General features: G+C 30.7%; 1 protein-coding gene across 2 annotated transcripts in view; it reads right to left on the bottom strand.

Moving 5' to 3' along the window:
• LOC126735413 (ubiquitin conjugation factor E4 B) overlaps nucleotides 1-15,036 on the bottom strand; it is a 64,486-nt gene that overhangs the window by 13,057 nt on the left and 36,393 nt on the right. For both annotated transcript variants that reach the window (XM_050439389.1, XM_050439388.1), the window contains exons 13-17: nucleotides 12,553-12,628; nucleotides 11,444-11,621; nucleotides 4,135-4,363; nucleotides 3,962-4,075; nucleotides 298-431 (exon numbers count right to left, since the gene is read on the bottom strand). In XM_050439389.1, the coding sequence (XP_050295346.1) occupies nucleotides 298-431; nucleotides 3,962-4,075; nucleotides 4,135-4,363; nucleotides 11,444-11,621; nucleotides 12,553-12,628 (731 nt within the window). The remainder of the gene's footprint in view (nucleotides 1-297; nucleotides 432-3,961; nucleotides 4,076-4,134; nucleotides 4,364-11,443; nucleotides 11,622-12,552; nucleotides 12,629-15,036) is intronic.

Genomic DNA, 15,036 nt, shown 5'->3' with positions numbered 1-15,036 from the left:
ATAATATAAATTAACTTTTCTAAAATTAAAATTAAAAAAAGGCGCGCTACTGTCGCTAATCGCGCGTTATTAAGGGACAAAACTTGGCGCAGCTTTGAAACAGATGGTGTACCTTTCCTTAGCTAGACAAACTCTATAACAAATTAATTTTTTCTGTTTTGAATTAGTCTCCAACTGCTGTAAATTGACATGGATTTCTTGAACCTCTATCTCTTACGTTATATTCATTGTTTTTAAAATAACGAATATAGGAATACAATCAGTTTTTAAATAATATAATATAAACTACATACTTACTTCTGATTACGATCTAATATCCTACAAGCGTTTTCTCCTAACTCCCTAAAACTCTCGATCTCTCCAAGTGTTTTTATTCCCACGCGATCGATTAGTGACGCTGCATCATTAAATAATTGCCGACTAAATGATCTCTATAAGAACAAAAAAGAAAAGAAAAATTTATGCATTAACACATTCAAGAGAACAAATTGTTACAAATCGACAGGGTGACGGTTTATCCAGTAATATTTCAAATTTAACTTCTACTGACCAAAATGATTAACTTTTGTTATAAACTTATAAACTTTCTTTTAATTCTTTACCCATTTTGAGATATTTGCGATTAATGTTTTTTTGTTTTTTTAAATATTTCTGAACAATAAACCTTCTTTAAAACTACACTTACCAAAAATTATTATCTTAAATCAACTGCAAGGTAATGAAGTGCTTTTTCAAATCATGTCAAGGAAAATCCTGATAATTAACACTACGTCCATTTTTTAGAACCCCAAAATTGAAAATTGTAATTTTTCAAAATTTTTCCTCTCTACTTAAAATTTTTTAAAGAAGCACTAATAAAACTTGTCAACTTCTGAAAAACATGCTTGTCTTAAGGAGTTTCAAATACAGTTTATTTAGATTTTTTTTTGGTATTTCGATGCTTTTTAATTGGACATGCACTACAGACCGCTCGTAAGATCAAATCTAAACATTGTCTAGAAGCTAGAAAAACTAGACAGCTACCGTACAAAGCATTTATTTCACAAAAATGGTACAGTTTAACCAGACCAAAATAAAAAAGTAAAAACATTTTATTTCAAATGGGTTTGTAGTAGTCTGTGGCGTCTCATATATAAAATTGAAATACAACTAAATATAATCCGAAGATATTTTATATCAATATTTTTTTGTTTTTCAAGGTGTTTTTACAATTATTATTTTAAATTAGTAAATTAATGACTAATTTAAGAGGTTATGACGCTATGGTGCCAAAACTAAACAATTTTCACTTTTTTTCCTCTGTTATCTTTCAAAAAATGTGTTTTTCACAGTTGAAATTAACGACATTTCACAGGACTTAAAAAGTTAAAATAGAAATTTTTGTTCCATTATGCTTAATATCATATAATATTAAAAACTTATCACTTAAAAACAGTTGAGAATAAAAGTAGAGTAGTGGCCAAAAGTAGATAGACAAAGTATTATTTTCATATAATTGTTTAAAGATTTACCCACAGGTCCCCTAGATTTTAAATTATTGTTATTTGTAAGGCGGTCTATAAAAAGATACCAATAAATTTCAGTTAAATATTTTGATTGCTACCAGATAAAGCAATAATATAAATATAGCTGGTCAAAAGTAGATAGACAAAAACAATTTTGGAATTATTTTTTTGTCTAGATATTTATAAAATAAAATTAATATAGTATTGCTTCTCTTTAACTCAAGGTGCAACATGCCACGCTGAATTAGATTCTCTCTTGATTTAAGACAACGCATTATTAATGCATATCGCGCGGGTGATCATCAAATTGATATTGCTCGTAGATTTGATGTTAAAAGAAAAGCTGTTTGGGTAATTATCAAAAGATATGAAAGGACAGGATGATTAGAGCCAAAAAATAAATCTGGTCGACCAAAAAAATGGACATTAGAGCTGTACGCAAGTTAAATTAGCCAGAATAACTCCTCGTGAATTCTCGTCAAATTCAGATAGAATTACAGGCTCTAGGGATTTGTAATGTGTCCTCAAGGACTGTAAGACGAAGGTTGGTAGAAGAGAATCTATTTGCACGTAGGCCAGCAAAAAAATCATTGCTTTCAAAAAAGAATCGCGTAGCCCGATTGGAATTTGCCCGTCAGCATATACACTGGACAAAGCATGAATGGAAACGTGTTTGCTGGAGCGACGAATCGAAGTTTAATTTGTTTAATTCCGATGGAATTCAATATGTTAGACGTCCTTCTGGCCAGCGTTTGAATCACAAGTACACAAAACCCACAGTTAAGCATGGAGGTGGATCAGTGATGGTTTGGGGTTGCTTCGAGTTTGGAGTTGCTGAGGGCATAATGGACAGGTTTATGTACGGGGATATTCTCAGAGATGTTATGTTGCCCTATATCGAAGACAATTTACCATTGAGATTCCAATTCCAGCAAGATAATGACCCGAAGCATTCCTCCAAAATTATGAAGCAATTTTTTGAAGAAAAAAAAATACCAGTTTTAAAATGGCCATCCCAGTCACCCGATCTTAATCCCATCGAAAATTTATGGGAAATTGTAGATCGTGATATTAGGGATACAAACTATTCAAATAAAGGTGAATTATTCGAACGGTTGCAACAGAAATGGAAGAATATTGGTTTTAAACTCATAGACAATCTTATTGAATCAATGCCAAGTAGATGTCAGACTGTAATAGACAATAATGGGTATTTTACAAAATACTAATATTGTAGATGGTTTAGGTTGAAATTTAAAAAAAATACTTCGAAAAAAAAAGAGTATTGGTTATTTTTTAAATTTGTCTATCTACTTTTGGCCATTACTGTATGTCATATAGTCATATAGAATTTGACGTAAAGTCCCAAATTGATATATGTAAAATATATCAATATAGGGTGCCTCATTAAAAATAAAAAGACCAAATTATCAAATTTTTCCAACTCCTACTTTTCCAGAAATGTATATGTATGTATCTGCTTGAATGGAAAATCGATTTTGCGTAATAATTTTATTTTGTACAATAATACAAGAAATAATTAAAAACTTTCCATCGCTGGCTGGTTATTCAGAAAAGTCTGACTCTTCAGAGCTGGATTTTAGATCAGGTTGAATTACTATGGGTGGCACGGGGGTCAGAGTAACATATTCGTTATCTTTTTTAATAACGTGTTTAACAGAATTTTTCCATACGTTAGTCTCAAAGTAGTCTAGTAGTAGTTAGTCTCTAGTACAACTTGGCGAATGTTTTCAATCACTTCCTTCACTTTCAATTCAATCGGGTTAAAGACGCAATAATAGAGAGGCTTAGTAAAGCTTAGTAAAGCATGTTAATAACTTCCAGAACCATCTTTAAAAAAAAAAATTGATGATGGTATCTCAAAAACGAAAGGTTGTATTCTAATTCTGAAAAGGCTATCTTGTAAAGGAGAAAAAGTGTTATTTATTTTATTATTCAATTTTAAATAAAGTCATAAAAAAAAGGTTTTTCCAGATATCTTCGGAACTATTTTAAATTTTAAAACGGCATTTTATTAAGTATCATATTTAGCAACTTTGCCATAATTTAACCGACCTTGTATCTCTTACGGTTTCCGAGATCGCAATGATGAGGGTCGAATTTGGGCCACCCTGTACAGAAAAATGCCTAGTTTTCAATAATTTTGATGTCTGAACATTTTACCCTGATATACAGTCGACAATTTACCAAAATATGCTATATATGAACAAAATTAGATGTTAGATGTTTCAAAAAAACCGGAGGAACAAAGGAATGAGAACCAAAGAAGTTATTTAAAGTTCAAGGAGGAGGCGGTCATCATTGTAAACCCACTTTACAATTTCATAATACTTAGGTATTCGAGTTGGTTTGAAGAAATAGAGACACTTTTTTCAATTTATTATAAGAAAAGTAAAATGTTAATATTTGTTAATAAAATTAAGAGATATTCTTACCTCATCACTGGCAAGAGCCTCGGCAAATTTATCACAGTCTAAGTGCAAATATATATCAACTAATTGACTTAAAAGCCTCCTGGGTTCCCAGCCATATTTATCAGGATTTTCCACCTAAAAAAAAAACAATAAGTATTTAGAAATATATGTTCCATTAAATTTATTATTGTTACCTTTAGATCCTTGTATTTTTTACCGCAAAGTTGCTGTAAATTAAAATTGAGCATAGACGCCAGTCTTGTTGCTAATTCAGGCCTCAAAAACGGTTCCTTAATGTCGATCGTCAAATAGTGAAACATATCAACCGTTTCCCTGGCCAAAGTTAAATAGGACCGGCACTGCCGTTCGTCGGCACTCAGTTGACGTAGGCGGCTTTGTTGTTGTTCACTTGGCAGTTTTGACCTAAAACATTAACAACAGCGTTAACCTTAACTCAACTGCAAAATCACATTTAAAATAGAATGATTGTTTATTATTATTAAAATAGAAAATAGCTGCACAAATTACAAATCATGCGAACGACTGCTTTTCGTATATAATAGGGTTTTGGTCGCACTCTAAATGTGTCCGTCAATTTTACAGTATTAACTGTTATAACCTCTCGAAAATTACAGAGGTCCGTAAAACTGGTTGAAATAGGGTTGAAATTCGCTGTAAAGGCGCATGAGGCAACTTTCGACGCCGCCATTGTTGTTTAGTCTTCGCTGTCGTCATTTGGTGTTGAGTTGTTAAAGCCGTGTTATCATTTTAGTAGATGTGAGTGGTATATGACAGTATTACAAACTAAACGGTTAATATTTTGCTTGGAGTAAGTACTCATTTATCAATATAGATTACTATTAATCCTTATATTAATTACACAACAAGCAAATTTTCATTTATATTTCGCTGTAACTTTTGTGGTAATTTGTTCAACCTACTAAAGAAATACAATGGAACTTTATAGACATAATACTCTCAAAATAGACTCAATTTGTGTGAACATTGGGATTCAATTATAACTTTTCATTTCAAACAACTTTTTTCTGTACCATTTTTTTGATATCTCTTTAAATAAAGACACTTTATTCTTAGCCATGTTTCCTAAAATCAGTCCAAAACCAGCATGTATATTAATTGATTTGACTCATTCTTATCACATCTTAGTTTCGGACCATGCGGCAGTTTCCCAGATCCGTAATCCAACTCAACTTTTTTTGTCATTTATACCTTATGGAAACTCAATCCGTGGACACAATGTATATACTGTATATGAAAAATATTACATCTTAATTAACAAATTTTAGATGTAAACGGAGAGAAAAAGTACTATGCAACAATAGAAAAACAATTTGTCGACCCAAGCAGAAGCTACTCGACTTTCTGCGATGCATTTCTTATATGTTTTGCTTTATATTATAATTTTGGTGTTAAGTTTCCCAAAGATGTACTAGAAGTACCACCTTGGAAATGACCATCTGGATTCCGAAACCAAATTAAAGAAAGTGTCAGCATCCAAAAAAAAAGTAATATCATTAATTAAAAAATTAAAAGATATGTAGGTATAACCGCGGCTTTACATTTTTATAAAATTATATAATTATATATTCGTTTTTTATTGACTTAATTTTTTTTGTGATTTTAATTCCAACTAGGAAAGTTTTCTTATATATTTTTAGTTAAGAAGTTTATTTGATGTTTTTAGTTCCTGTTCATTTTTTGTCAATATTTTTAAGAAAATATATATATTTTTTGAACAATGTTGTATCAAAACATGTTTGTACAATTTTTAGGTGATTAACGTTCTTTTGTTTATATTCGTTTATTCTGTACAGGGTGTTTCAAATTCGAGCCACATCATTGGGATTTCGGAAACGGTAAGAGATACAGGGTCGGTTAAATTGGGGCAAAGTTGCGTATTCTTATGCTTAACAAAATGCCGTTTTAAAATTTAAAAAATTCCGACTACGTACGAAGTTATTCGGAAAATACCGAAATTTTGGAAAATCGTTTTTATTTTTTTGTGAGGTTATTTGAAAACATATTTTAAAATAATTGACACTTTATTATTGTCACTTTTTCTCCTCTACCAGATGGCGTCGTCAAATTTAAAATCCGACGTTTCGTCTTTTGGCAATCATCATCAACTTTATTTTTTTAAATACGGCCCTGGAATTTTTTTTACTCATTTTAATTCCCCTTTTTATTCTTAGAGAAATGACATATCACATAGTTTAATTTTCCAATATTTTGATGTCAAAAATTTACTTTTATTAAAAAAAAGTTAATACTGCCCTGTTGTTTGAAATAAAAATTGTCTTGATGTTGTTTTTCAATCAATAACATGGTAAAAATATTGCTAATATGTTATATTATATTATATTTTCACAAATTTTTCTGCAGGCCTGATGTCTAAGTCTCCGGCTGAATAACTTGAAAATTCTTATTAGCAAAGATGGCTTTGAATTAGAAAAAAATGGACGACCATCTGTCATTAATTGTTTATATCTGTTTGACATTTGGCTTTTTCGATATTTTGTGAAATCAAAAATGGTATTCTCCAGTAGCGAACAACGTGATATGGTCCAAATTTACTATTCTTTGAATAGAAATTCGCAACGCTCCTGCCAACAATATCTGGAGCAATATCCAGAGCGCCCCCAACCTAATTATACGTATTTCGGAGCTTTGGACAGGAACCTTAGCCTCTATGGAAGTTTCACTAAACCTCGAAATATGTATGGGACTCGAGTGCATCCTGAAACCGAGCAGGCGATTATTAATGCTGTAAGTTTTACAACGATATACTTTCACAATAACTTTTTATCAGATAGCTTTCGTTAAAGGTTACCCAAAATCCGCAAGGTTCAACCAGACAATTTTCCCGTGAATTGAATATGCCAAGTACCCGTATCCACAGAGTATTGAGAAAAAATCGCTATCGCCCCTATAAACTTCATATCAGTCAAGAACTTAGGCATGGAGATACCGATAGAAGGCTTCAGTTTTGCAGTTGGTTGAACGAAAAACTGCAAGATGATGAAGACTTTTTAAACAAAATAATTTGGACAGATGAATGTAACTTTTCGACCAACGGGCTATTTAATCGGAATAATGAACATTTTTATTCAGTCGAAAATCCGAGACAAAACCGCGAAGTAAGAAGACAGGGGCATAATTCTTTCAATGTTTGGGTGGGTCTTTACAGGAATCGAATTTTGGGACCTATTATATACGACGGTAATTTAACTGCTGAGCGCTATTTAGATTTAATTCTGCCAAATATATTCGATGTTCTTGAAAATGAACCTCTTGATATTATCCGCGATTTGTGGTGGCAGCAGGATGGTGCACCACCCCATAATGGAAGGAATGTCACACGATTTTTAAATCATAATTTTCCTAATCAGTGGATTATAAATCAAGGGGTGGTGCGCTGGCCAGCTAGTTAAGCCGCTGGCTAGCTAAGTCCCGATCTTTCCCGGTTGGATTATTTTCTTTGGGGCTATTTAAAGAACAGACTATTTAAGAACACCCCAAATAATATAAACATTTTACGTGCAAATTTATTGACAGAATTAAGGGGTATACGAGCCAGGACTATCCAGCGGGCAGTGTCTGAAAATTTACGTAGAAGGATACAGAAATGTATTGAGGTGCAGGGTCAACTATTTGAATATTTACTTTAAACTTAAAATATTGCATTTTTTCGCATTAAGTTCTATTATTTTTAGTTTGTGTTGTTCAACATACAAATTAGTAATAAATTATAGTTGTTACTATTGTTATTGTTAAAATTTAGTATAATATATCAAATTTATACTATTTTTACCATGTTAATAATTAAAAAATTTCGTCAAAAACATTGATTTATTCAATAAATGATAGTGTTAAGATAAATTATTACTTTTTATTTCAAACAACAGGACAGTATTAACTTTTTTTTAATAAAAGTAAATTTTTAACATCAAAATATTGGAAAATTAAACTATGTGATATGTCATTTCTCTAAGAATAAAAAGAGGAATTAAAATGAGTAAAAAAAATTCCAGGGCCGTATTTAAAAAAATAAAGTTGATGATGGTTGCCAAAAGACGAAACGTCGGATTTTAAATTTGACGACGCCATCTGGTACAGGAGAAAAAGTGACAATAATAAAGTGTCAATTATTTTAAAATATGTTTTCAAATAACCTCACAAAAAAATAAAAACGATTTTCCAAAATTTCGGTATTTTCCGAATAACTTCGTACGTAGTCGGAATTTTTTAAATTTTAAAACGGCATTTTGTTAAGCATAAGAATACGCAACTTTGCCCCAATTTAACCGACCCTGTATCTCTTACCGTTTCCGAAATCCCAATGATGTGGCTCGAATTTGAAACACCTGGTACCTTATAAATAAACTTAGTGAAATTAAACTTTTAAATTACATAAGAAATATTAAACATATTATCATACATATTTAACTGTAAAAAATTAATATAAGTATAACATGTATAGCTCTAAAAAGGAAACACAATAAGGGGCCCATATTATTTTTCCTACGTGTAAGCATGTTAAATACTTATATAGCTTAACAAATCCTAATATTTTAAGTTTAATTCCATTAAGTTCATTTTTCTATAAAATAAATTTGTTATGCTACGATATTTTTAGATACGATGTATAAGAAAATATATTTTTTTATTTTCCATAAAAGCTTTTATGTTTGGAATAATCCCACAATTTTGAGTAATTTATTGATATATTGGTCACTTTTTTAAACGTAATAAAGGTTTAAATTCTTTTAAAAAATCTTTATAAAGAAACAATAATTTGAAAAAAAAAACTAATATTGGTATAATTACTTTGTTGTTTTGATTGTTTTAAAAAATACGGCAATTAAAGCAGTAATTACCAGAATTAAGGCGGAAAATTAAAAAATAAAATAAAATTCACTGAGATTATAGCACAAAAATTAAAACAGGCTAAGCAGTAAAATTATTTTCTATTGAAGAAATATTACAGCAAAAATGTATTAAATCCAAAGAAAAAATAACACAGCAAATATACCACCAAAAATATTGTAGTAAATTTACAGGGTCTCTTAACAATGCTTAAGTATTACAGGATTTTTGCGGATATAATCGTTAAATTTGCATTAAACCAAATGTAAAAATACAAAACTACAGTAAATCTATAGTAATATTGCTTAAAAACTACCATAATTATTGCTTACATTTTACAGAAGATAACTGTAAAATTACAAAACAACAAATTCACATTTTTACAGATATTACTAAATTTACAGTACTAAAATAAATTTACCACTTTCTTTGCTGGCAACATATGACCTACTGTATTTGCTGTAAAATTACCACATTTTGATTTTCAGTGCGTAGGTCAGTCGACTTTTTGTGCGCCATTCATTTTAAGTATAATTAATTAAGTAATAAAAATAATTAAATGTTTAAGTCAAAGGTTAAATATTGTTTTATAACTAATTATACAGGGTGACTGATGGGTTGATGGTACCTTAGACGTTTACGGAGACCGGAAAATATTTTTTTTTTTTTTTGAAAATTTGGAATCATGAGTTTTAGTTAGTGATCTAACGATCAAAAATATTTTTAGCGATGCAGCGTTGCCGCTTATACTAAAAAGTAGTAGCAACTTTATTATTTTAAATGGAATACCCTGTATATTATTTTATTTTCTGATCCGCTATCGCTTTATTATTGTTTTTATATAAGGTGTTTATATACCTATTTTTAGTGGTTTTCGAGAAATTAATTATTTTCTTTATTTTTTGACCAAAACATAGCTCCAAATAAATTTTTATTACTACGGCACTGGAACGCGCAGAAAATTTAAATTATAAGCGTAATTTACGGAAGTATTGCACATTAGTTTTCACTATAAAAATGTCTTCCACTTTATACAGGGTTGCTCAAAATTAGTGATTTTACCGCTAGATACAAAAATTGTGGTATGTGCATTTTTTTAAATGGAACATCCTGTATATTATAACATTTTCTAAAAAGAAATTGAAATTGAAATCGCGTTCTAACGAGGTATCGTGTTCCTATATCTAAGTACATAATTCGGTTTTTGAAATAAGAGCAATTTTCTGTAAAAATCGGAATATTTTGACACATTTGTCTTACACGGCTATGAAAGGTCATGACCAAACAATGTTATGCAATTGACGTTTGACAGTTACATTTAGTTGATCAATAATAGTAAGACACGTGGATGTTTCTTTAAAAAAATTGTTACTTAAAAATAGTAAGAATAGCTAGGCCAATTCTGAGAACTAGCTAGATTTCGGCTTGAAAGATAACTTAAAATAAAAGGCAGTAACTAGGCGTATTTTTAGAAATGTTTGAATTATATAAAAGAAATTGTATTTAATTATATCCAAACATCAAACAAGTTATTTCATTTAAACTGCATAATTATTTTCAACGTTTCAATATTCCAATTTTTTTTCTAAGTTAACCCAGATGCTTCATGGAATTTTAATAAATTAAATAAACGTTAGACTAACCTCATAATTATGATGAAAGAATGTTTTCTTTTTTATAGCGTTAGTTTTTTAAGTGTTTTTTCGTTAGGCACTTATAATTAACTTAGTCAATCTAAGTACCAACGTTAAATATATTTTCGCATTAATTCGCTTTGGTATTTTATGACAAATATTTCGCAATTAAAGAGTATTTTGATCCCAAAATATATACTTAAATAAAGTGTGCCATAAAAAACCCGCAGTACTAAATAAAATTAATTATGTAAGAGGATGCCGTAAAAAAAGTCTAATGAACGTTAGATCAAGATATGACTATATTTATTTTTACCTAAAACACCGTAGCTACTTATTAACTATAAGATATGTCACGTAACTAAATAATGTTTTTTAAGGTTATATTGAAGACATTTTTTGTAAAAGGTTTCATCATGTAATTTTTACCTCTAATTTAGTCTTTACTCATGCAACAGGCTCTACTTTTTTGGATTTTAAATTGTTATATTTTTTTTATTTTGGATTTGAGTATAAGTCAGAAGCCTGCTTAATTTACACTAAAAAAATATTTTTTAACTTCCAGTTTAAGCGGAAGTACCCATAACTTTTTTATTTTTTATGAAATTGTTTTACATTACAATTTTCTTTTTAGCGACATATTACAAGTTGACATTTAATTGACAAGTGATTGATTCCCGTATGGTGGGTTGCGTAATAAATTATCTGGAGTCATATTGGTTTAATGCCTTCTCAACATGGCGGAAAAATTTTAACTTAGTAGTGCATCAAATAAATTAAAACTATTAGATTCATAACAAATAGCACTTTTAATGTCAAAATATTAATCCGTCGTTGAAAGTTTTACATTAAAAAAAAAACTTTTTTTTATTAAATTTATCCGTTATTAATACACAACCCTGAATATTCGAAAAGTCTAAAATCGCACGAATATTAGCTAAACAAAACTAAATATTTAAAAAAAAAAGGTTTATTTTATTACCACTTCTCCTCGTCGGCCCTCAATTCCTGAATTTCATGAATTCTTTTCAAAGACTCGAGAGACTCGTCTAATAAAAATGTCGTGTCGTTCATCAACATGTTAATAAACTTAACGAACTGATTGCCAGTTTTCGATTCGTCCACAATTGCTTGCCTGTGAACTGGCGAACCCCACATACCTACAAACAGAAAATTAAAATAAGATTTGGTTATACAGGGTGTCCACTAATTAATGGTACATGGAAAAACCACAGACTCCTGATGTAAAAATATTACGATTTAACTATATTTACCTATATCCAAAAGTTGATATTAACTGAGATACAGGGTGTTAAACTTAAAACTTTTTTTTTGTTTTTCCCCAATAACTTTAACAAAAGTTAACTTTTTTTCACAAAAATTTGTAGTTAGGGGTTTTTTAGGTCGAGAAATTAATTTTTTTAATAAATTGAGTGTACAATGTAGGGGCCGCTGTCTGCGACATCTTTTTCTCTTTCATAAGGTCATAACTTTTTTGTGCTCAACTGTATTTAAGTTTTTATTGAAAATAATACTTTTTTCATATTTTTTACGTAAAAAAGGTATACTAAGTTGAAGTCGCTCAGAGTTACCGTTTTGGAGATATTTGTATTTAAATTATTTAGTGCACCATGCACTCGACCCCGGCTGAATAATTAATATAATCGGGAAATAATTCGCTTTTTTTTAACTTTGCACGAGGGTTTGCCAGATTGGTCTCTTCAAAAAGTTATCTTACATTTTTTCTATAAAATGTACAGGGAAGCCAATAATTGACCCCCTTAAAATTTACATGGGTTTTCGCTCTTTTGTTGCACATTTTACAGGCAACATTTTTTAATAAGAAAAATTTCGATATGACCAATACTTTCGAGTTATTTACACTTAAACAATTAAATTGTTTATAACTTTTTGTTGCTTATTGTTTATGTTTTGTTGATTAAAGAATAATTATCAAAACACTGTTCAGCATCACAAAAAAAAACATTAAGTATATATTATAACTAATATTAACAAGAAAAAGATATCAAAATAATGTATATGTAAAAAAGGTAACTTAATAGAAGAAAAAAAAATTATATTTTGACTAACCTTTCATAATAAGACTAATGTGGTATCTGATAGAGAATTTATCATAAAATTCTGAACTAGACCCTGTCGTTTCCACCTAAAAAATAAAAAAAAAAACATTTATGCACATAAAAATAGCTGTCTAGATTAGCAAAAAACTTGTTACTAACAAACGTTTTTGTGGCACAACTATACAGAATGTCCAGTTTAAAATAATTTAAAGGGATATTGGAAACCGTTAAGAATACAGGGCAGTGGCGGCTGGTCTATGTGTGCTGCAGCTCCAAAGAAAATTAAATAATCTATTAAAAATGTGATCTATAAACCAAAACCCAAAAAAAAAAAAAAGAAAAAATCTCCGTCCCGCATATTTTTTACACCTATTTTATCAATTAAACAAAACGCAAACCCTCTCGCGTCATCACAGCCGAAGCGCCAGCACCTCCAGTGCATCAGCGAGTCAACAGCCGAGTAAAGTAAAGTACCGTCGGCCCGGTCGACGATTTGAAATAATCATCTGGTCCACACGATCGTGCTCTACGCGCTCCTTCGCACACCCGCGCTGTTCCCCGCCACCCCCGTGTCTATCGGAATGGTACGCTGAAATAACCCGATAATTCGCTGCATTTATTCCAGCTCTAGGCGGAAAATGCAATTTGAAACCTGAGATCGGGATTTTTTTTCGCGGCTTGGCAGTTTTTGGGTAGTTTCGGCGCGGCGAGTTGAACCTTAAAACAATACGGCGTGTGTGATTTTGTATTTTGTCCGTGTACGGATTTTGTTTTTGTTGAATTGACAATAATAATATAATTATTTATTAACTATGGAAGTGGTGTTTAATTTAATTAATGTGAAGAGATTTTCTCAACATTCTTATGAAGAAAAACTTGAGTTAAAAGCAAAATGTAGACCATTGCCAGACATTATTATTGAAAAAGCTGGTGTAAGTAGACGAAAAAGTTATACGCGTAAATTTAATAAAGACATTTATTAAAAAAATTAATGGATTTGTGTAACAAAAAGAATTCTTTATACTGTTTTCCCTGCCTACTTTTTGGTGGCGATAAAGCTTGGACGGAAGTAGGGATCACCGATCTAGAACATTTGAGTTTGAAAATAAAAAGGCATGAAAACTCTAAAAGCCATCTTCATAATTGTATGGAATTGGCGTTATGAGGATCAACTAATATAATGACACAATTAGATTCTGCGTATTGGTTAAATATACAAAAACATAATGAAAATGTCTCAAAAAATAGATACATTTTATCAAAAATTATAAATTGTATTAAATTTTGTGGAGCATTTGAACTGGCTCTTCGAGGACATGACGAAAGTGATATTTCTGAGAATCCGGGGATATTTCGTGGGTTGATCAACTTCTCTGCTGAATTAGACGCAACTCTAAGTGATCATCTAAAGAAATCTTCCGTATTTAAAGGCACCTCCAAAGAAATACAGAATGATTTATTACAGTGTATGCTTGAAGTCTGTCATAAACAAATAATTGAAGAAATTAATCATTCGCCATTTGTGGCAATCATGGCGGATGAAACAACGGACGTTGCTGCAAAGTCTCAAATGGTTGTTATTTTTAGATATGTTTGCGATGGTGAACCAATTGAACGATTTTGGAACTACTTAATTCAAAAGCAATTCTAACTGTTATTGAGCCTTTAATTCCAAATTCACCCAACAAACTGATTGCCCAAAGCTACGATGGAGCAGCAGTGATGAGTGGCCACACTGCAGGCGTTCAAGCATTAGTAAAAAATATCCTTTTGCTCACTATGTACACTGCTATGCCCACCAGTTAAACTTGATTATGTCTAAAGCTGCTTCTGCAAATATGCAAGTACGTGTATTTTTTGGAAATTTACAAGACATTCCGGGTTTTTTAATAATTCACCACAACGAGTAGAAGTATTGAATAAAATTGTGAAGAAAAGAATCCCTCATGCCTCTAACACCCGATGGAATTTTAATATACGAACCATTAATGTTGTGTATGAAAATAGAGCCTCTCTCATTGCTTGTATGCATGAAATAGAAGATCAATTTTCCAATAAAACAGTTTGTAGTGCGGCCGCTTCTATTCGGCGTGCATTGAATGATCCTATTTCCAATTTATGGCTGACTTTTTTCCATCATGTAATGCCCCACGTAGATATCCTATTCAATCAATTACAACAAAGAAAAATCGAACCTACTCTAGTAAGAAACGCTGTTGAAAATTTTGAACGCTGTATCATTCAAGTTCGAAATAATATTAATAACGTTATGAGTGAGGCAACAAATATAATTAGCGATGAGCCACCCGAAAACAAATAACAGCCAATTTGATCACCGGATTTCTGCTTTAGAAGTTTGTGATATTATTATAAATTGCGCAAAAGATAGATTTCAATTTAAAGCTTGAAATGCGAATTTTGAATGCTTTGGAGAATATTGTGGCAAATTTCCTGAAGATAAGCTCACTTCCATATGTACCTTTTATCCCATGCT

This window comes from Anthonomus grandis, chromosome 4 (assembly GCF_022605725.1).
Source record: "Anthonomus grandis grandis chromosome 4, icAntGran1.3, whole genome shotgun sequence".
NCBI lineage: Eukaryota > Metazoa > Arthropoda > Insecta > Coleoptera > Curculionidae > Anthonomus > Anthonomus grandis.
Note: the sequence above shows the minus strand (reverse complement) of the source record. Positions and strands in the feature narration are given on the sequence as shown.